General features: G+C 38.0%; 1 protein-coding gene and 1 pseudogene across 3 annotated transcripts in view; one reads left to right on the top strand and one right to left on the bottom strand.

Moving 5' to 3' along the window:
• Positions 1-23564, top strand: part of SOS1 (SOS Ras/Rac guanine nucleotide exchange factor 1) — a 140168-nt gene that overhangs the window by 36748 nt on the left and 79856 nt on the right. For 2 of the 3 annotated variants that reach the window (XM_004029111.5, XM_019021184.4), the window contains exon 2: positions 16872-16997. In XM_004029111.5, coding sequence (XP_004029160.1) covers positions 16872-16997 — 126 coding nt within the window. Of the gene's footprint in view, positions 1-12751; positions 13031-16871; positions 16998-23564 lie in introns of those variants that run through there. The other variant, XM_063695933.1, reaches the window with a different exon arrangement.
• Positions 1181-1279, bottom strand: LOC115933599 (uncharacterized; annotated as a pseudogene).

The following is a 23564-nucleotide window of genomic DNA, read 5'->3' on the forward strand; positions in this document are numbered from 1 at the left end:
AGGGACACTATTCAGCCCATAACAATCATATTCCACAATGTATCCAACCATTCCCTTACTGGTGGTCATTTACATTATTTTTGTTTTTTGCCACCATGCAATAAAATCTTTGTATGTATATCCTTTTATTTTTACAGGATAAATTCCCAAAAGTGGATTTTCTGGGCAAAGGATGTATTTTAATTTTGATAGTGGTTGCCAGATTACTTTTCAAAAAGTCTTATCAGTTAGCATTTCTACTTGTAAGGTATGAGAATAACTTTTTCCAAGAACAGTCTATATTGAGGATCCCTCTTCCCATCTTTCTCCTCCCATCTACTCCTCAACTGCTTATAATTTGGGTTTTGCTCCAGCTACTCTATTCATATTCTTCTCCAAAGGCCACTAATTATGTGCTATTGCTACATTAATTGTTCTTTTAAAAATATTCTGTTTGCGTTTTGCAACATTTGAAGCTCCTGGAGACTGGTTTTTGTATATTACTTCTCCTGACTTCCTTAAGAATATACCCTAACCACCATTTCCTGATTCTTTTGCCTCATCTTCATCTGCTTGCTGCTTGGATGTAGGTGCTTCACTAGATTCCATTCTGCTTTAAATTGCTCCTGTCCACCTTGGACTGGGAGATTTTTATCTGCTTGTACTATTTCTATTACCTGTGTGAAAGTTAATCATCCGAATTGGGTCATTTTTGTCATACCCAACTAAATCAGTAGAGGGGCCAAGGGGAAAAAGCATTCAGGGTCTGTAACATTGGTCTAGAAATGTAATTCTCTGCAAGTCCAGCAGCTAGAACTGCCTATTTATATAAACAAAAACCAATTTTATCTACGTCTGCTGAGATAACTTGCTACAACTCTGGGACTAATTTTGCTCACCAACTGGAGTTTGCCAGCTCCCCAAAGCCTTACTAATACCGATAAACTTTCTATCAAGACCACATATAACATTTCCTCTTCTTTATAAAACCCCCAACCATATCTTTGTTATTTGGACATACTGAAGACCACCCAGTCTACGTGTATGCCCCAAAGTACAATTCTTTCTTCCCAAATAAAACGTTAAATTTAGAGGTTTGCATCTACATTTTTATTTTGACTTTGACACCTGTAGGTGATTGGTTGAATTCCAGATCCATGTTTACGGCCTTAAGCTCTCTTTTTAAAAAAAAATTAAAATAAAAGTAATGGAACGCTTCACAAATATACATGTCATCCTTGCGCAGGAGCCATCCTAATCTCTGTATCGTTTCGTTTTCAGTATACTGCCAAAGCGAGCACTAAGCTCTTTTTTGAGCCTCAGACCTAGCTAGATTTCAACCTGTACTCTAATAAATTTAAAGTAAAATTTACCGTAAGATACCTCTGGGGTTTTTCTCTGTTTCTCTTTATTCTTTCATTAACATAGATCCAGTTTTTTTGTTTTTTTTTTGCCAGAAACGTAGAGGAAAAGGAAAAGATGCAGTACCACAAAGCTAACAATAGAGCAAGTGATGTAAGTTCTGTGAGGACTGGAACTTTGTCTTATTCTGCTTTTCCCAGATGCCTACTATACTGCTTAGCATATGTGAACCCATCTAAAAACAAAATCCACCAAAAAACTCTTATGAATTAAATATTAATAATTAACTATTTACTATTTCCAATTAGTCTTAAAGATTGAACAGGCAAGTTTTGTAGCGGGGATGTGGGAATGGCTACTGGGTACAAAAAGCAATTAGAATGAATAAGACCTAGTATTTGATAGCACAACAGGGTGACTGACTAGTCAGTAATAATTTAATTGTACGTTTTTAAATAACTGAAAGTATAATTTGATTGTTTGTAACACAAAGGGTAAATGCTTGAGGGAATGGATACCCCATTTACCATGACGTAATTATTATGCATTACATATCTGTATCAAGTATCTCATGTACCCCATAAATATATGCACCTATGTACCCACAAAATTTTTTTTAAAAATTGGTTTTACCAAAAAAGGTTGAATAAGCAAGTTTTTATAAAAATATTTACCAATATTTATTAATTTAATAACTATGAACATTCTTTTTTTTTTTTTTGAGACAGAGTCTTGCTCTGTTGGCCAGGCTGGAGTGCACTGATGCTAATTGCAACCTCTGCCTCCTGGGTTCAAGTGATTCTCCTGCCTCAGCCTTCCAAGTAGCTGGGATTACAGGCGCCCGCTGCCAAGCCTGGCTAATTTTTGTATTTTTAGTAGAGACGGGGTTTCGCCATGTTGGCCAGGCTGGTCTCGAACTCTTAACCTTAGGTAATCTGCCTGCCTTGGCCTCCCAAAGTGCTGGGATTACAGGCGTAAGCTACCGTGCTTGGCAAATTTTCTTTATCTTTTTTTTCTTTTTTTTATCGAGGACGGTCTCACTCTGTTGCCCAAGGTAGAATGCAGTGGCGCGATCTCGGCTCACTGCAACCTCCGCCTCCAGGGTTCAAGTGATTCTCCTGCCTCAGCCTCCCGAGAAGCTGGCATTACAGCTGCACATTGCCATGGCCGGCTAATTTTTGTATTTTTGTTAGAGACGGGGTTTCACCGTGTTGGCCAGGCTGGTCTCGAACTCCTGACCTCCAGTGATCCGCCCGCCCACGCTTCTCAAAGTGCTGGGATTACAGGCCTGAACCACCACACCCAGCCACTATGAACATTCTTTACTAATAAATAAACACTATCTTGCATTACAGCTACAAAAATTATTTTTTGTTCTTGTTTTTGAGACAGGGTCTCCAGCCACTCCAGGCTGGAGTGCAGTGGCAAAATCATGGATCACTGCAGCTTTGAACTCCTGGGGTCAGCTTCCTGAGTAGCTGGGACCACCCAAACCCAGCTAATTTTTTTATAATTTTTTTTTTGGAGAGACAAGGTCTCACTTTGTTGCCCAGGCAGGTCTTGAACTCCTAGGCTCAAGCAATACACCTGCCTCAGCCTTCCAAAGTGCTGGTATTATAGGCATGAGCCACTGTTCCTGGCCTTACAAAAATTATTTTGTAGGTTGTATTTTAGCTAGCCTATCACAATTCTTCCAAGTTTTTAAATGGTTTCTGTTGCTTATAAAATATTATTTATTGATAGCCAACAAATTCTAATTTGGTTATTGCTAGGCTATCAGTGCAAAAAAAAAAATTGCAGTTAAAAACTTGTAAAAATCTCATATGCCTAAATACCAGGACCGCGTTTATAGTTGTATCAATTTATTTGTTTTTCTCAATACTCAGCATCCAGATTAAAAATAGGAGTATTTTTGTTTACTTTAAAAAGTGATATACTGTTTATGTTTTGTAACATTCATTGAAGAAAATACTTAAGACTTTCAAAACTAGAAAAATATTATTTTAATTTCTTAAAGCTTTGAAATATACATTGAAAAGAGTGCATATAACCTCAGTTTAAATGTTCAGTTTAAATCAGGGATCCCCAACCCCCAGGCTACAGACTGATACTGGTCCATGGCCTGTTAGGAACCAGGCCGCACAGCAGGAGGTGAGCAGTGGGTGAGTGAGCAAAGCTTCATCTGTATTTACAGCCACTCACCATCATTCGCATTACCGCCAGAACTCTGCCTCTTTTCAGATCAGTGGAGGCATCAATCAGATTCTCAGGAGCGCGAACCCTGTTGTGAACTGTGCATGTGAGGCATCTAGGTTGTGTACTCCTTATGAGAATCTAATGCCTGATGATCTGTCACTGTCTCCCATTCCCCCCCATATGGGACCGTCTAGTTGCAGAAAAACAAGCTCAGGGCTCCCATTGATTGTACATTATGGTGAGTTGTATAATTATTTTATTATATATTACAATGTAATAATAGAAATAAAGTAAACAATAAATGTAATGCACTTGAATCATCCCGAAACCATCCTCCCCACCCGAGTCTGTGGAAAAGTTGTCTTGCCTAGAACTGGTCCTGGTGCCAAAAAGGTTGGGGACCACTGACTTTAGGCATGCTTCCCCACCCACCTCCTCCTAGTCTGTGGAAAAATTGTCTTCCACAAAACCAGTCCCTCATGCCAGAGGAAGGTTGGAGACTGCTGGTTTAAATAATAATGAAATGAACATGTATGTACTTAACATACAGGTTAAAAAATGAAGTATTTCTGGCCAGGCAGAGTGGCTCATGCCTGTAATCCCAGCACTTTGGGCGGCCAAGGTGGGCAGATCACGAGGTCAGGAGTTTGAGACCAGCCTGACCAACATGGTGAAACTCTGTCTCTACTAAAAATACAAAAATTAGCCGGGCATGGTGGCACGTGCCTGTAATCCCAGCTACTGAGGAGGCTGAGGCAGGAGAATCGCTTGAACCCAGGAGGTGGAGCCGAGATCACACTACTACACTTCAACCTGGGCGACAGAGCGAGACTCCGTCTCACAAAAAAAAAAAAAAAAAATTCTAATACTTTTAAAGGCTTCTTTGGTTTCCTTACTGATTGCATCTTCTTTCCCCTCCCCTGGAGGTAATAGCTGAGTTTTAGATTAATCAACTACTTAAATTACTTTATAGTTTTGTCACATAAGTATAAATTAATAAACAATGAACATAGTTTGGTTTTGCTTTTTTCTGAACTTGATATAAATGAATCATATTGTTTCTATTGTTCTGTAACTTACATTTTTGCCCCATTTTATGTTTTGGAGATTTCATTTATGTTATTGTGTAACTTTTAGGTCATTCATTTGCGCTGGTAAGTAATATTCATTTTCTAAATCTACTGCAATGTATTGGTCCATTCTAATGTTGATGGACATTCTGGTTGTTTACAAGTTTTGCTTTTCAAGCATTACTGTTAACATTTTTGTGCTTGTTCATCTGTTGTACACATATAAGAGTTCTATAATGTAGCAGTCCTCAACTAATCTAAAAACCCATCTAAAAACAAAATCCACCAAAAAACTCTTATGAATTAAATATTAATAATTAACTATTTACTATTTCCAATTAGTCTTAAAGATTGAACAGGCAGGTTTTGTAGCGGGGATGTGGGGATGGCTACTGGGTACAAAAAGTAATTAGAATGAATAAGACCTAGTATTTGATAGCACAACAGGGTGACTAGTCAGTAATAATTTAATTGTACGTTTTTAAATAACTGAAAGTATAATTTGATTGTTTGTAACACAAAGGGTAAATGCTTGAGGGAATGGATACCCCATTTACCATGACGTAATTATTATGCATTACATATCTGTATCAAGTATCTCATGTACCCCATAAATATATGCACCTATGTACCTACAAAATTTTTTTTAAAAATTGGTTTTACCAAAAAAGGTTGAATAAGCAAGTTTTTATAAAAATATTTACCAATATTTATTAATTTAATAACTATGAACATTCTTTTTTTTTTTTTGAGACAGAGTCTTGCTCTGTTGGCCAGGCTGGAGTGCACTGATGCTAATTGCAACCTCTGCCTCCTGGGTTCAAGTGATTCTCCTGCCTCAGCCTTCCAAGTAGCTGGGATTACAGGCACCCGCTGCCAAGCCTGGCTAATTTTTGTATTTTTAGTAGAGACGGGGTTTTTTTTTTTTTTTTTGGAGACAGAGTCTCCCTCTTGTCACCCAGGCTGGAGTGCAGTGGCGCAATCTTGGCTCACTGCAACCTCCACCTCCCAGGTTCAAGCAATTCTCCTGCCTCAGCCTCCCAAGTAGCTGGGACTACAGGTGTATGCCACCGCACCTGGCTAATTTTTGTATTTTTAGTGGAGGTGGGGTTTCACCATGTTGGCCAGGATGATCTCGATCTCTTGACCTCATGATCTGCCTGCCTCAGCCTCCCAAAGTGCTGGGATTACAGGCATGAACCACCACGCCCGGCCAGTCCCCAACCTTTTTGGCATCAGGGACTGGTTTTGTGGAAGACAATTTTTCCATGGTGGGGGAATGTTTTCGGGATAAAACTCTTTCACCTCAGATCACCAGGCATTAGATTCTCATAAGGTGTGCAACCTAGATCCCTCACATGCACAGTTCACAGTAGGGTTCACGGTCCCATGACAATGAGAATCTAATGCTCCTGCTGATCTGACAGACAGAGCTCAGGTGGTAATGCTCCCCGGTACGCTGCTCACCTGCTCTGTGGCCTGTTTCCTAATGGGGTTTGAGGAGATTTATTGGTTGGCAGCCAGGTGTTGGGGACTCCTCCAACAATGTACTTAGAAGTAGAATTGCTGGATCATAATGTGTGTGTGTATTTAACTTTACTAAGTAATGTTAAACTTTAATCCAAATTGTTATTTTATATTCCCACCAGTAATGGGTGAAAATTCACATTTCTTTATGTCTTTACCAATACTTGATATTCTTAGATTTTAAAATTTTTGTCAAAATAGTAGGTGTAAAATAATGTCTTATGGTTTTTATTTGTATTTACTTGAATACAAATAAATACAAGGCTGAGGCTTGAGATTGAGATCGAGATTGAGGCTGAGCACCTTCCTAATATTTAGGGGGCAGTTGTGTTTCCCCTTCCATGAAATGTCTGTACATGACTTTTGCCCATTTTAGAAAACTGAGGGTTTGTTTTTATTAAAACTTTGTTATTATTTATCCTGGATATTTCTTTTGTAGGTTATATGTGTCCCAGTGTGTGACTTATCTTTCCACTTTTTGTGGTATGTTGATTAAGCAGTAGTTCTTAATGAAATTGAATTAGAATTTTTCTTCATTTTATACTTCTTGTGTCTTTCTAAATAAATTCTTTCCTAACTCAGGTTATAAAGATATCCTGCTATGCTTTTACTAAAAGTTTCTGAATCTTTTGCTTATCACCGTTATGTACTTGATCCATCTTCAGTTGGTTTTTATATATGGTGTGTGATAGGGAATAATTTGCCAGTGTCCTAGCACTATATATTGGATGATCCATCCTTTCCTCATGAATCTATACTACTGGCTCTTTGTTTTATATTATTTTCATACAAGATCTGTATACAAGCTCTCCATTATGGTGGTCTTTCTGTTTCTGCACTAATATCTTAGTATCTTAATCACTGTAGCGTAATCGTGTCTTTATCTGGCAGGAAAAATAGTTTTTTGCCTGATTTTTCTTTAGGAGTGCCTTAGTTGTTCTTGGCTCTTCTAAATTTAGGATCAGCATCTCAATTTTTCAGAAAATTGTTTCAATTTTAATAGGAATTATAATGTTTAGAGTATGGGAGAATTGACATCTTGAGATATTATGGTACTTCCTTAATACTATTTAAGGTCTTCTAAATGTCAATCATTAAAGTTTAAAAATTTTTCTTCATAAAGGATTTTCTTTCTTTTTTTTTTTTTTTGGAGAAGGAGTCTCACTCTGGCACGATCTTGGCTCACTGCAGCCTCTGCCTCCTGGGATCAAGCAATTCTCCTGCCTCAGCCTCCCAAGTAGCTAAGATTACAGATGCACACCACCACACCCAGTTAATTTTTGTATTTTTAGTAGAGACAAGGTTTTACCATATTTGTCAGCCTGGTGTCGAACTCCTGACCTCAGGTGATCCACCTGCCTTGGCCTCCCAAAGTGCTGGGATTACAGGTGTGAGTCACTGAGCCCAGCCCATAAAGGTTTTATACACATTTTATAAGATTATTTTCCTAATTATTCTATTACTTTATTTTTGCAACTATCATTAAAAAATTATATTTTCTGTTTGTTGCTTATGTAGGAGTGCAACTATCTTTTATAGATTATTTCAACAATTTTACTAAACTCACTTATTAACTCTTGTAATTTTTCTATAGATTCTTTTGGATTTTCAATTAGAATAATTATATTACCTGCAAATAATAACAGTTTTATTCCTTCCTTTCCAATCCTTTTTATCTTATTGGCTAGGACCTCCAGACAATGTTGAGTAGACATTGTGATAGTAGGTATCCTTGTCTTGTCCCTGGTTTTAAAGGTAGTTCTGTTAGTATTGCACTATTGATTATGATTTTTGTTGTACACTTTTTGTTTATATCCTTTATCAAGTTTAGGAAATGTTCTTCTATTTCTAGGCCCTGAATTTTTGCTTGTATATTTGTTAGGAACCATGAATTGTTACCTTTTCTGCATCTATTGTCATTTTTCTCCTTTAATCTGTTAATGTGAGAATCACAAAAGATTTACTTTTGTTGAACCGGTCTCAGTCAGTTCCTGAAATAAGCCCAAGTCGGTCATGGTGTAGTATCTTTTCTAAACATTTCTAAATTTGGTTTGCTACCCGCTTTTTTTTTTTTTTTTTTTTTAAGGTAAGGTCTCAGTCTGTCACCCAGGCTGGAGTGCAGTGGTTGATCTTGGCTTACTGCAACCTCCGCCTCCTGGGCTGAAGCAATTCTCCCACCTCAGCCTCCCCAGTAGCTGGGACCGCAGATGTGTGCTACCATGCCTGGCTAATTTTTGTATTTTTGGTAGTGATGGGTTTTTGCCTTGTTACACCCAGACTGGTCTCGAACTCTTGAGCTCAAGCCTCAGCCTCCTAAAGTGGTGGGATTGTAGGCATGAGCCATCACACCCAGCCAAGTTTGCTACTTTTGCTTATGATTTTTTTTCATCTATGTCCATGAACAGTTATTCTTTCCTAGATAGCGCTGGTTTGGTTTAATGTCAGTTGTACACAGCACACATTGTATAAGGTTGGAATTGTCTATTTCTGGAAAGGTAAAATTACCTTCTTTGTGGGAAGATTTTAAACCTTTGATACAATCTCTTTAATGATTAGAAAACCATTAGAAATGTTTTATTTCTTTTTGAGTCAGTTTTGATAATTTATAATTTTTAGGAATTTGTTCACTTTACCTAAATGTTCAAAGCTTGATTTGAAGTTTTTCATAATTTTCTCTTTTTAAACTGCTATATTTGTAGTTATGCCCCTCCTTCTTGTGTATAATACAGTAGTATTTGTGCCTTCTCTTTTTTTCTTGATCTTTTAGCAATTTTTCTGTTAGTACTTTTCAAAGTGTCAACTTTGTTTTTTATTTTTTTTATTTAAAAAATGTATTATAATATTTTGAGATGGAGTCTGTCTGTTTTGTCCAGGCTGGTCTCGGACTCCTAGACTCAGGTAATCCTCCCGCTTCAGCCTCCCAAGTAGATGGGATTATAGGCGTCAACCACCACACCTGACTTTCAAGTTTGTTTTTTATTTATTTATTAACTGTTGCTTTTCTTTATTTCTTTCCTTCTTTTAGAGGAGAAAAAAAGGCTGAAAAAATTTAGGAGCCACTTGATAAAAAAAGAATTTCAGGTTTGTTTCCCTAGATGTAATACAAGAACCTTAAACTCATAATGTCAAACTTGAATTTCTTATCTTTCCTGGAAAATATTGTCTTCTAGTATTTCCTGTCCTAAGTTGGTGGTTCGCTCTTGTTGCTGCCCCCACCACCCAAAAAAATAGTTATCCAAGCCTACCTCCTTCTACCTTAACAGGCCCTTCTTTCCCACCTCCCACTGTTTGTGCCTCGGTCCAGGTCTTCAGTCTCTCTTCTTATAGAGCCTGTGGCATCATTCCAACTAGTTTTGCTTCCTTCAACCTCATCTCTGTTAACCGATCCTTCATACTGACATTTTTGACTTCAGCAAACAGTCCAATTATGTCCGTGTCTCACTTAAAACCTTACAATTATTTTCTGCTACCCTGATCACTTCCCAACTCCTTAGCATGATATACAACCTGCGCCTTCCAGTCTCCCTACATGTACTTTTTGGTCCATGGTCCAACTTAGTTTCCCCAACACATCATTTTGTTCTTAGTCTCTATGCCTTTTTTTTTTTTTTTTTTTTTTTTTTTTTTGCCTGTTGAGACAGACTTTTGCTCTTGTTGCCTAGGCTGGAGTGCAATGGCACGATCTTGGCTCACCACAACCTCTGCCTCCCGGGTTCAAGCGAATCTCCTGCCTTAGCCTCCCAAGTAGCTGGGATTACAGGCACGTGCCACCATACCCGGCTAATTTTGTATTTTTAGTACAGACAAGGTTTCTCCATGTTGGTCAGGCTGGTCTTGAACTCCTGACCTCAGGTGATCTGCCTGCCTCGACCTCCCAAAGTGCTGGGATTACAGGCATGAGCCACCGTGCCCAGCCAGAGAAAATATTTTTAGTTTATTTTATTTATGGGAAAGATGTAAGTGCTCTGATTTGTTTGATTTTTGTCTTTTTTTTTGTCTTTTGCTCTGCCTCCCGGGTTCAAGCAATTCTCCTGCCTCAGTTGGGACTACAGGTGTGCGCCACCACGGCTGGCTAAGTTTTGTATTTTTGGTAGAGATGGGGTTTTGCCATGTTGGCCAGGCTGGTCTATTTTTTTTTTTTTCTTTTTTCTGAGATGCAGTCTCACTCTGTCACCCAGACTGGAGTGCAGTGGCACGATCTCAGCTCACTGCAGCCTCTGCCTCCCGGGTTCAAGCGATTCTCCTGTCTCAGCCTCCCCAGTAGCTGGGATTATAGGTGGGCACCACCACACGTGGCTAATTTTTGTATTTTTAGTACACACGGGGTTTCACCATGTTGCTCAGGCTTGTCTCGAACTCCTGATGCAGGTGATCCACCCACCTCGGCCTCCCATAGTGCTGGGATTACAGGCGTAGGCCACCGCGCCCAGCCCAGGCTGGTCTTAAATTTTATTTCTTGATGAAAGATTTTTGCCTTGTTTTTTAACCTCAGAGTGATAAGCACCTAAAGCATCAAACATTGACTAAAAAATTGTAACACTAAGAAAGAGATTTGATTATTCCGATCTTTATTACGTTTTATCTCAAATTCTGTCTTTATATTTCTAAATAAAAGTAACAGATCTGAGCTCAAGACATGACAGAGCATAATTTAGAAGCTTTTCCAATTCTCCAGAAAGCCATTAGCTAGCAAGGGATATGAAAGATTCATCAGAATTCAACAGAGTATTTTCTGGCAGTATACCCAAGGGGTTCCTGAATACACTTGGAGAACTCATGTATCAAACAACTAGGAATTGATATACACCTAAATCCCTTTGCCTTTTCAGACTCCACAAAACCTGGCAATAATAGCCAACAAAGCTGCTTCAGAATCTGCTGGAACTTACTAGAGACAAAATGAACTGTCAAGATAGAATCAAGTAGTCCTTAAGGAAGGTTTATAATTCAAGAGTTTTCATCTTTAATTGAATATAGTGATTACTCCTTAAAAGAACAGTTACTATAAAATTCTTATTAAGGCTGTTGTTAATTATTTAGTAAAGTATTTGCATTAATTGTACTTAAATTACTTTAAGAAAATATAAAGAAGTATATGAAATTTTCTGTGTCAGTAAACATAAGGATAAAATGTAATGTTTTTTGAAAACTATTAGGTTGGTGCAAAAGTAATTGATGTTTTGCCATTAAATGGCAAAACCGGGAAAACCCACATAGTTTAGACCCAATTTGAAATGCTTATTTATAATTGCTCATAAACACACATGCAACTCTGAATCAGCTGTACATGGCTTCTGAAGACTGCCGTAAGATTTGACAGGGTAACCTATTCTGTATAGAGTTAAATAACTTGGATCATTTGATCTATTAAATGTCTCTGAGTACCATTTATGATGGAATGGAGCACTTTGGCTGTAACACTGTCTCATGGAATAGAAGTGTGTTTATTCTGCCTACATGTGAAATATAATACTACTTCTGTTTGCTCTTTAAAGAAATATCCTAACAGCATCTTCTTGAAAGAATAAAGAACAGCCTGTATATTTTTAGGAGTTGGTACTCTGCTTGCCTTTTAAGTATGGACCGTTGCCTTTGTTTTTCAGTTAGAGTTTTTAAGTTTTATTTTTGTTTTTAAGGGGGTAAAACAATTTATTGATCTCTTAAATACATGGATGAGTTTTGTGATTCCCATTTGACAGATTTTAAGATGTGAAAAAGGTTAATGTCTAGAAGCTTAGAAGTGCAGTTGGCATCATGTGTTATTTTCTGTTTAAGCTGACTAATTCTTTGTTTGATTTATTTAATAGTTCTTATTTGGATATTAGTAACCATCAATAAATAAAACTGAATATGAATTTCCAAAATTTTGCTTATACAAAGTGCCAAACTTAACATTTGAATTATATGTGCTAGAATTATAAGCAGTATCACGTTGTTGTCTTTAACCATTGCATTTTCATTGCATTGTGGCTATATACAACTCTGCATAATTAACATCTGTTTTAGTTCTAACTGCTTTTGTGTTGTGAATGGTTTCTGCTTTAAAGGCTTGTGCTCCTGAAATCAACCAAACAACCAAACAGACTCTCTAGTCTTACCATCACACCTTTTCAATTTTAATTCCAAGAAAGAAATATTTTATTCCCCTCACCTCTATAACACAGAAGCCTTGAGTATCCCCTGAATGTCAGGGGTTTAGAGTGAAAAGCAAGGAGAAAATTATAAGTACATAAAGCCCTGCCCAGTTGGAACATCACTATCCAAAAGAGGAAACAGACAAGGGAACATGTAATTATAAGTCAACATGATAAAACCCAATAACAGAAATGTGGTATATAGTATAGGGATTAACCCAGTAAGAGTATAAGGACCATACAAGCAGGGATTATATTTGATTCATATCTGTATATCCAGTACCTAACAGAGGGTCTAGTATTTAATAGATTCAACAAATCAGTTAAATGAATGAGATTAATTCTGCCTTAGAGATAAGAAACAAGGAAGTCTTCCTAAATGGGGTGTAATCTGGGCTTTGAAATTCAAATAGCTTAGAAGAAGAAAAGGACAAAGAAAACAAGTTGAAAAAAAAAAAAAAAAAGCCAAATAGGCAGATAAAAAAAGTTGAGAGAATGAATGACAGGCATGGGGAACAGTGTGAGTGAAACTGCATGCCGTGTTTTAGCAAACTGCAGATAGTTCAGATTGCATTAGCATAAAGTGTAAATTGAAGAGCAGCTGGAAATGGAGCTATATTAGTGAAGAATTATATACATGGGTTTCTTTGAAAAACAGTGAACTTTACTAAAAAAACTTAATCATACTTTCTTGAATACTTTCTAAAACATCTTTTCGAATGCCTAGACCCCTTCTTCAAAGGCCTGTGATATTTTTAAAAGGTAATTCGAATTATTGATGAAATATTTTCATTTTAACATTTATTATCTTCTCTAACATTTGAGATTTATATCAGATTTTTAATATAATTTTATGTAACTTATAAACATTGGGATCCTTTGTGTAACCAATGATGATTTTCCCTTTTCAAATTGTAAAGATTTATAGGACTGTAGTTGCATTTATGACATGAGATAGATGTTTATTAAATAGTATGACAACATACTTCAAGCCAAGTTTTATATGGAAGCCCACTATATAAGTAGATATGGTCCATGGGCATCCACTCCGTACGCTAGGGTACTCCGCAGATTCCTCCAGGTTCAACAGTCAAGGGTTTAGTGGAAAGAGCCAGGAGGCCCAGGTTCAATATTTGCAGTATTACTAGTTAGCGACAGGATTGTGGGTGTATCATTTTTCTTTCTCATCATCTAAATAGAGGGACTGGTTTGGTGCAGTGGCTCACGCCTGTAATCTCAGCACCTTGGGAGGTGGAGGTGGGCGGACCACTTGAGGTCAGGGGTTCGAGACCAACCTGGCCAACATGGTAAAACCCGGTCTCTACTAAAAATACTAAAAAAAAATTAGCCCAACGTGGTGGCAGGCACCTGTAATCCCAGTTGCTTGGGAGGCTGAGGCAGGAGAATTGCTTGAACCCAGGAGGTGGAGGTTGCAGTGAGCCAAGGTTGCACCACTGCACTCCAGCCTGGGTGACAGAGCGAGACTCCATCTCAAATAAATAAATACAATAAATAGAGGACTTAGTTAAATAACTTCTAAAGTCCCTTTTAACTCTGAGTCTGTGGTTTTATAAATCTGTAGCTATAGTTTATGTGATGCTGGGGCTTTGAACTGGAATGTAACCCCCAATTACAGCTACATTTTCTAGGGCTACATCTAAGTGAAATCAGGAGCAGTCTATATTGTGTTTTTCTAAAATACTTAAGTTCTTCTTTTTTTCATGTTAAGTTTGAGATTTTGGTAGAATAGGTGGAACTATCCTACAGGTAATTTGAAGTTTGGGTCTAAAACTGAGGAGAGAAATCAGGACTAGGGATAGATTTGGGGTTATCCATGCAGGTGACTGTTAAATGTGGAAGTAAATGAGGTTACTTAGGGGGCAGAAGAGAAGGGAGTGAACATACAAGAGTAGAAGGGGTGGAGGAATGGAGGAAGATATGGAACTCTACAAGGACATGGAAAAGGAATAAGGAAATTAGGGAAGAAATTGAATAGAGTATGTCCTAATACTCAGGAAAGAGTTTCAGAAATGAAAGGAACTTGACTGAGAACCAGATAGAAATAGCCTACCATGTGGTGGTAGCATTCACTGCAAAATGAAGATGTTGTTCATTAAGATAAAGGTTATCTGAAAAGACAGTTTAAGCCATTGGGGGCATGCAAATCAGTGTACAAAAAGAAAACTTTTGCAAGTTCCAGTTTTGTTTTTTTTAAAGGTCATGCTAAGTATTGAAGAGGAATAAGTTTATATGGTTTGATACCTACACACATTAGTCAGAGTGTGGTGGTATGGTGAATGGAGAGCACAGAACTCAGAATTATGAATTCTGGGCTCTAGTACACACTGTCTATTATTTTAACTGTACAACCATCCAGTCACCTAACAGGGATACTTGTAAACAGATAAATTATAATCAGATTGGTAATTGTTGTACTCAATATGATCAAAAGTTCTTGGGCAAATGATTTAAGCCTTCTGGGTTTCTTCACCTGTAAAATTAAATTGTTAAAAAAATTTGTTTTAGGCCAAGCACAGTGGCTCATGCCTGTAATCCCAGCACTTTGGAAGGCCAAGGCGGGTGGATCACCTGAGGTCGGGAGTTTGAGACCAGCCTGGCCAAGGTGGTGAAACCCCGTCTCCACTAAAAATACAGAAATTGGCCGGACGTGGTGGCAGGTGCCTGTAATCCCAGCTACTAGGGAGGTGCAGGCAGGAGAATTGCTTGAACCCAGGAGGCAGAGGTTGCCGTGAGCCGAGATCACACCACTGCACTCCAGCCTGGGTGACAGGGTGAGACCCTGTCTCAAAAAAATAAAAAATGAATAAATTTTGTTTTAAAGCTCATACTCTATGTAGTACCTCTTCATGCAGTTCTGGATTGTTACAATGCTATTTGCCTTTAAAATGTATATGAATGCATACGTATGTATATATACATATATGTACTTTTAAAAAATTATTATGTAGGATACTATCTTTTATTGTTGTTTTGAGACAGGGTCTCCCTCTGTTGGCCAGGCTGGAGTACAGTGGTTTAATCATAGCTCACTGCAGCCCTGGCATCCTGGGTTTAAGCGATCCTTCCACCTCACCTCAGCCTCTGGAGTAGGTGGGGACTACTACAGGCATGTGCCACCCTACTGGGCTTTTTTTTTCTTTTTTTGCTTTTTGGTAGAGACAGGTTTTCCCTGTGTTGCTTAGGCTGGTCCTGAACTCCTGGCCTTAAGTGTTCCTCCTTCCTCAGCCTCTCAAAGTGTTAGGATTATAGGCATTAGCCACCACACTCAGTCTAGTACACTGTTTATAAAATTTTCCCTGTACACTGAGGCTGTCACACCCTCTCAGCTAATGAAGTGTAGTAGGACAGGCCATACTGTGTGCTCTGAGCCAGTGAGTACTGTGCACTTTCATCCAGTAAGTGCCCTACCACCTGATGGAGAGTTGAGCATGTTTTGGAACATGTATTGTTTCTCTCCTGGAACTGTCTTTTCTTGCCATTTATTTAGGGAGGAACAAAGGGATGCAAGTAAAGACTATCATGCTGTTTATTAACATGCAAGCTTTACAGAGGCCACTGGCCTGAGACTCAACTAAAGAAATGGTCAAGGCTTCTTTCCAGTGTGGACTCTTAAGTAAAACTTTTCATAAAAAAAAAAAAAAATTAAAGAAATGGTTGAGGAGAAAGAAGGTAAAGATTTTTAGGCCACCAATATTCCTGAAGTATAGACAGTCACAAATTTTGTGTCCTTTGATACAGGGTGACTTTGTGTTCACAAATATTATTTAAATTTATCAAGCTTGTAATATGCGTGCCTGCACAGTGCTTGCTGCCATAGATACACTGGTGAACTTGATGAGACATGCCCCTCCTGGATTTTATCATTTATTAGGAATGGTAAAGTTAAATCACAGTCAGAGGCCCATAGGAGGTCGGTTTTGCCCAAGCAGAATGTTGAATAAATGTTCTAACTGGTTCCTGGCAAAAATATACAAACTGTATCTTTTATCATCACCTCAGCTTCTCCCTTCCTTTCCCCATTTCTGCATCATATTGTAACCATAGTATGAGAAAAAACATACTGAAATTATTTAGTTAGGTAAACTGGATCTCCAGGAGCATATAAGCATGTGGCTGGGAAAAAGGGTTGAGAACTCCTGACTTCTAGGTCAGTATCATTCAAATCTGTATTTGCAAGCCAGACCACATTTTTAAGTACAAACCCACTTCTTATTTTTGAGACAGAGTCTGGCTCTGTTGCCCAGGCTGGAGTGCAGTGGCAAGATCTTGGCTCACTGCAGCCTCTGCCTCCTGGGTTCCAGCAATTCTCCTGCCTCAGCCTCCTGGGTAGCTGGGATTACAGGCGCACACCACAAGGCCCGGCTAATTTTTGTATTTTTAATGGAGACCGGGTTTCACCATGTTGGCCAGGGTGGTCTCAAACTCCTGACCTCAGGTGATCTGCCCGCCTCAGCCTCCCAGAGTGCTGGCATTACAGGCATGAGCCACCGTGCCCGGCCACAAACCCACATTTTTTAAAGTTTTAAAAATTTGTTTAATGATATGGAATCCACATTTTAATTACTTTGCTTTTTGTTTATAGGTCCAGGGGCAAGTTCATCCTACTCTCGAGTCTAATGATGATGCTCTTCAGTATGTAGAAGAATTAATTTTGCAATTATTAAATATGCTATGCCAAGCTCAGCCCCGAAGTGCTTCAGATGTAGAGGTATGACAAATGTTGTCTTGTATTTACTTTATATCTAATTTGTGTGTTTGTTGTAATGTCAGTGAACAGGGAAAGAATTTGCTCTCTCTATATATATGGTATATAAGAAAATGAAGCCTGGATTTAACTCTTTACAGGTTGAGTATCCGTTATCCAGAATGCTTGGGAACAGAAGTGTTTTAGATTTTGAGGTTTTTTTTTTGGATTTTGGAATGTTTGCAGTATGTTTATTGGTTGAGCATCCCAAATCCAAAAACCCAAACTCTGATGTGTCCCAGTGAGCATCATGTCAGCATCTAGAAGTTTTGGATTTTGGCCTGATGTGGTGGCTCAAGCCTGTAATCCCAGCACTTTGGGAGGCCAAAGCAGAAGAATCAGTTGAGCCCAGGAGTTTGAGACCAGCCTGGGAGACAAAGTGAGACCCCATCTCTAAAAAAAATTTGTTTTTAACTAGCTAGGCATGGTGGCATGTGCCTGTAGTCCCAGCTACTCAGGAGGCTGAGGCAGGAGGATCACTTGAGCCCAGGAGATCGAAGCTACGGTGAGCCCTGAATGAAAGAGTGGAACCATGACTCCAAAAAAAGAATGCTAAAAGTTTCAGATTTTGGATTTTTGGATTAGGGATAATCAACCTGTATTGCATATAGGATAGTTTGTATATATTCTAGCTGTTAAACTATACATTTTTTTGTTTGTAAGCTAAAACAAACAATTTCTTGATGATAGAATGATATACCCATACCTTTAGGAGTGGCATATGTCCAAGCATTTCTTTTATTAAAGCCAGCTAACATTCCAAAAAGACTTCTGTTAATGTTTTGATCTTCAGTTGTTACATGTATTTTAGGTGGCAAGTGAATTATTTCCCACCAATTGAGAGAGAGGGAAACATCTAAACACCTAGGAAGGAGGTTCTGTAATCTCTTAGAAAGATGATATGGCCCTTGTCTTTTTAGGGCTTGTGATTTAATGGAGATAACAGACAGATATGTAGTCAGTAACATAATGTGATATTCTGTGAGTAAAGAGTATATGGGAAACCATGAAAGGGGCAACTGATAGATGCTTTGGGGTTTGGGATAGCTTCCAAGAAAAAGATATATCTAAACTGAGTTCGGAAGGAGTCGAAAGTTGGAGAGAAGAATAAGGTTTTTGAAGTACCAACTGTAGAAAATGGGAGATACAGCTAGAAATAGAAAGAGTTCCCTGGCAATGATGAAGGACCGTTTGACTTCAATGACTTCAAGTGTACAGTACTTCAAATCTTTGGGTTTCTGTGACTTTGCTTTTGCAGCACTCAAGTGTGAGCACAAAAAAAGATAGTTGGACTGAATGGTGTTTCCTCATGGATGTATAGCAGGAGAACAGCAGGGCAAGGGAATTGTAAAAACTGGTAATGGCAGTGCTTTGCAACCTTTTCAGGACACAACACACATAGAAAGTAATGTTTTTATGGCACACATAAAACATTGGGTTTTATGTGTGATTGGGTAGGAAGTAATCTCTAGCAACCTCAGGCCTTGTCCTTCTACCCTGAAGGCTGAGGGATTGATAGACAGGCATATCCAATGAGAAACTGCTGAGAAGAGCATCAATGAATCGAAATTGGATAAGGAAAAAAGTGAAATGTGATAATAGCTGATGGGTTTGCTATATAGTATTATGCACTAGTCTGAATACTTCCATGCTTTACATTTCATTTAAACTTTGTAATAATCCCATCAAGATGGTATTAGTTTTTTCCCTACTAGAATGTAAGCTCCAGGGATTTTTTTTGTTGTTGTTCACTGTTGAATCATCAGCACCTAGAACAATATCTGGCACAGAGAAGACACTCAGAAAATATAAGTTGAATGAATGATTCAACTGAAGCACAGAGAGGTTGAATAACCTGCCCAAGTTATTAAGTAGTGAAGCCAAGACTTTTAACCAGAAAGTCTAGCTTTTTGAGCATGCATTCTAATACGAGGTAGGAGAGGGCACATATAATGGAAAAACATGGAGAGAAAAGGGTACTAGAGTTCTCAGTAAGGTCAGAGAACTGATAATATTAGGACATCTGAAAGAGAGAAATAGAGCAGATTGAGATCAGAGAAAGAGTTGTTTGAATGTAAGATTTCGTAAGTAACATAGTTACAAAGCAGGATATGGCTAGACCAGGGGTGAAGGTCCCCAAGATGAGGTCTTTATAGAATTAAGAGGCCAGGGTATTTTGTGTGTCCCTAATGTAAACCATAAAGTTGGACAAAATGGTAGCAGGACTTTACATGAGAATGGAAGAGTGATGTTAACACCTCTTAATACCACCACAGTGGAGTTTAGGTTTCCGCATGAATTTGGGAGGGGCACAAACATTTGGACCATAGCAAATGGTGTCTTACATTCTTTTATCAGGAAATAATTTTCCATTTTCCTCATTGACTAGGATTCGATATTTCTTTAATACACTTACAAAGCTTTCTATTAAAATAATAAGGGCCCTAAATTTAGCAAGCCCTAAGTGTGTTTTGGGATGAGTCATAAAATATTTTTCTTAAGTTTTGAGGGTCACATAAGAAAAATGCATACAGAGACTGGGCATAGTGGCCCACACCTGTAATCCCAGCACTTTGGAAGGCCGAAGCAGGCGGATAACCTAAGGTTGGGAGTTTGAGAACAGCCTGGTTAACATGGTGAAACCCCATCTCTACTAAAAAAAAAAAAATACAAAAAATTAGCTGGGCATGGTGGCAGGCACCTGTAATCCCAACTCCTCGGGAGCTGAGGCAGGAGAACCACTTGAACCCGGGAGGCAGAAGTTGCAGTGAGCCAAGATTGCACCACTGTACTCCAGCCTGGGTGACAGAGCAAGACTCCATCTCCAAAAAAAAAAAAAAATGTATTTTAAAAATAGATCAATCTGAATTAGCAGAATATACACATTTAAAAATCTTTCTGAAGAATACGCTTCATAATGGTTCCCAGAGGCTGTGTTGATTGGAGAGAAAGGGAACTGGGGAAGATTCATTCAAAGAATACATATTTACAGTTGGGAGGAATAAGGTCAAGAGACCCTATTGTACAGCATGGTGACTATAGTTAATGATGGTATATTCTTCAAATGGCCCCTTATTATTTTAATACAAAGCTTTGTAAGTGTATTAAAGAAATACTGAATCCTAGTCAATGAGGAAAATGGAAAATTATTTCCTGATAAAAGAATGTAAGACACCATTTGCTATGGTCCAAATGTTTGTGCCCCTCCCAAATTCATGTTGAAACCTAAACCCCACTGTGGTGGTATTAAGAGGTGTTAACACCACTTGAAAATGCTAAGAATTGGTATTTATTGTTCTCACCACAAAAATAACTATGTGAGGTAATGCATTTGTTAATTAGCTAGATTTAACCATTCCACAGTGTATATGTACTTCTAAGCATCATCATGTTATACATGATATACATGTACAGTTTTATACATCAATTTAAGGAGTAAATAAATTTGGCCGGTGTGGTGGCTGGCTCACACATGTAATCTCAGAACTTTGGGAGGGCAACGTGGGCAGATTGCCTGAGCCCAAGAGTTCAGGACTAGCCTGGGCAACATGGCAAAACCCTGTCTCTACTAAAAATACAAAAAATTAGCTGGCCACGGGGCTACATGCCTGTAGTCCCAGCCACCTGAGAGGTTGAGGTGGGAGGATCGCCTGAGCCCAAGAGGTTGAGGTTGCAGTAAGCTGTGATTGCGCCACTGCACTCTTGACAGAGTGAGACCCTGTCTCAAAAGGAAGAAAAAAGAAGTTTGAAAAAAAAAATGTTTAAAGAATACACTTTGCTTTAAAGTATAAGCATAATTCAAAGTATGGTAGCAATTACTGCTTAATTTGGTAGCTCCTAGGGGATATGTCTAAGGGTGATTTTTAGTTGCTGTATAGTTTTAGGAAAATAGGTGCTTCAAAAGTACTTGAAAACAGATAGATTGCATACATGTTTTGCTGATGGTAATTAAAAAGTTTTGATAAATCGTACTACAGATTATCACAAATTATAAAGTATCATAGTCCAAATGAACGGAATTTTGTTTTATTGATGTAGCCAATAATCACTAATCGGTACTGCCAATATATTAGTATTTACCATCAGGCAGTGTTGCAGATGAATAAGGAAGTAGAGTCGTGCTTCAGTTTCCATGGGGGATTGGTTGCAGGCTGCTGCCTCAAGATACCAAAATCCATGGATGCTTAAGTCCCTTATATTAAATGGCATAGTATTTGCATATAACTAATGAACACCCTCCCATATGCTTTAAATCATCTCTAGAATACTTATAATACCTAATAAAAAGTAAATGTTGCCAAGTGTAGTGGCTTGTGCCTGTACTCCTATCTACTTAGGAGGCTGAGGTGGGAGGATCACTTGAGCCCAAGAGTTCAAGGCTGCAGGAAGCTATGATCATGCCAGTGCACTTCAGTCTGGGTGACAGAGTGAGACCCTAACTCTTAAAAAAAAAATTGAATTCTATGTAAATAGTTATTACATTGTATTTTAAATTTTGTATTTTTTTATTTAAAAAAAATATTTTTGATCTGCGGTTGGTTGAATCCACAGATGTAGAACCATGGATATGGAAGGCCAACTGTATTATATATATTTTAATGCTCTGGGAGGGCAGAAGAAGGGTGTATATTATTTGGCTCTGTTGATTCCAATTCATTCAAGTATTAAAAGATAGTATAAAAATTGCTCCAATCTATTTTTTTCCCTCTTTTATAATAAATATAATTTTCTGTATTTAAACTTTGAAAAAATAGAGGCAAAAGCTAATATTTTTTTCCTGTGTTATGACCCTAGTAAAGTATATTCTTTAATTTCTTAGGTCTTGTCCTTTCATAATTGCACTTGTTCTTTACTTGACTAGACTGATTTCCTTTGTTGTTCCTTCCCTTTCTGGTCTATATGTACCTATATTTAACCAGCTTTGATTTCTCAGGACAGTGATACATTTTTCTTCTCCCTCATTCATCTCAGGCTTTTTTTTTTTTTTTAACTTCTTTATCTTAGACTTTTTTTTGTCATTAGCCCTTCATCGTAAAATGTAAAACGTCTGCTTTCGTTTTCCATTCATTTTTTTTCTTTAGCTTTTTTTCCCTTGGAATCCTAAAGAATCCTTATAATTTCTTTCTTTCTTTTCTGTTTTTTTTTTTTTTTTTTTTATTTTGAGACAGAGACTCCCCTCTGTCACCCAGGCTGGAGTGCAGTGGTGTGATCTCAGCTCACTGCAACTTTCGCCTCCCAGGTTCAAGTGATTCTCATGCCTCTCCTGAGTAGCTGGGACTACAAGCCAGCACCACCATGCTTGGCTAATTTTTGTATTTTTAGTAGAGAGAGGGTTTTACTGTATTGGCCAGGCTGGTCTTGACCTCCTGACCTCAAGCAGTCCGCCCACCTCTGCCTCCCAAAGTGCTGGGATTACAGGCATGAGCCACCACGCCCAGCCAAGTCCCTATAATTTCTAATAAGCTTTCCATTAACATTTAGATTCCCCAAATAATTTATCCATATTTTCTACCTTTCTAAACAAAAACAAATTTCTCCCACACATACCAAAGTATGTGGGGATCTGATTTTTTTTTTAACTGAAGTACATATGTAGGAATTTATATAGGACCTAGAATATTTATATTGGAATTGATCAAGATTATCTTTTTAAACCTATTTATTATGTAAAGGAAAAGACAGGGTTCTGCTAATAATAGAGGTGAATCTTCAACTTAGCTCTGTATCTCATTAATGTTTCCTAGAGGTACTAGATATTAATCAAGATAGAGTTTCTCATTTAATACAAATAAAATTATTAATCTTGAAATTAGGAGAGTAATAGTATTCTAATTCATGAATCTTTCATTGTTCAGTCCTCCTTGGGCTTTTTTTTAAAAATACATGAAGGCCAAGTGCAGTGGCTCATGTGTGTAATCCCAGCACTTTGGGAGGCCAAGGCAGAAGGATCACTTTGAGCCCAGGGCAGCCTGGGCAACATAGCAGGATCTCATTTCTACTAAAAATAACAAAATTAGCTGGGCATGGTGGCAGGTACTTATAGTCCCAGATACTTGGGAGGCGGAGGCAGGGAGATCACTTAAGCCCAGGAGGTTGAGGCTCCAGTGAGCTATGATTGCATCATTGCACTCCAGCTCGGGTGATAGATCGAGACCCTGTTCCCCCCCCAAAATAAATAAAAAGTAAAGAAATATAAAATGTGAAAGAAATTTTATTTTACCATAAAATTATAAATTTGCCACTACAAGAAATAAAGTAATTCCTTCAGTTTGGCCTCTCCACATTTGAAACACCTTTTGTTGTTTTTTTTTTTTTTTTAACCCTACGAATCTTTCCGCATGCATTTTGACCCTTAACATTGTCTCCTAAGTATGTATTTGGTAATTTGATTTCATTAATACCCTTGTAAGTAAGTTTAAAATGTGCTATGCTTCATTATTACCACTTTGCCTTTTTAAAAATCATTTGAGATTTTCTTTCCTCTTCTTTCCTTCCTCAAAACAATAAACCTGGAATGAGGTAGACAATTGA

The sequence above is a fragment of the Gorilla gorilla genome, chromosome 12, assembly GCF_029281585.2.
Source record: "Gorilla gorilla gorilla isolate KB3781 chromosome 12, NHGRI_mGorGor1-v2.1_pri, whole genome shotgun sequence".
Taxonomy (NCBI): domain Eukaryota; kingdom Metazoa; phylum Chordata; class Mammalia; order Primates; family Hominidae; genus Gorilla; species Gorilla gorilla.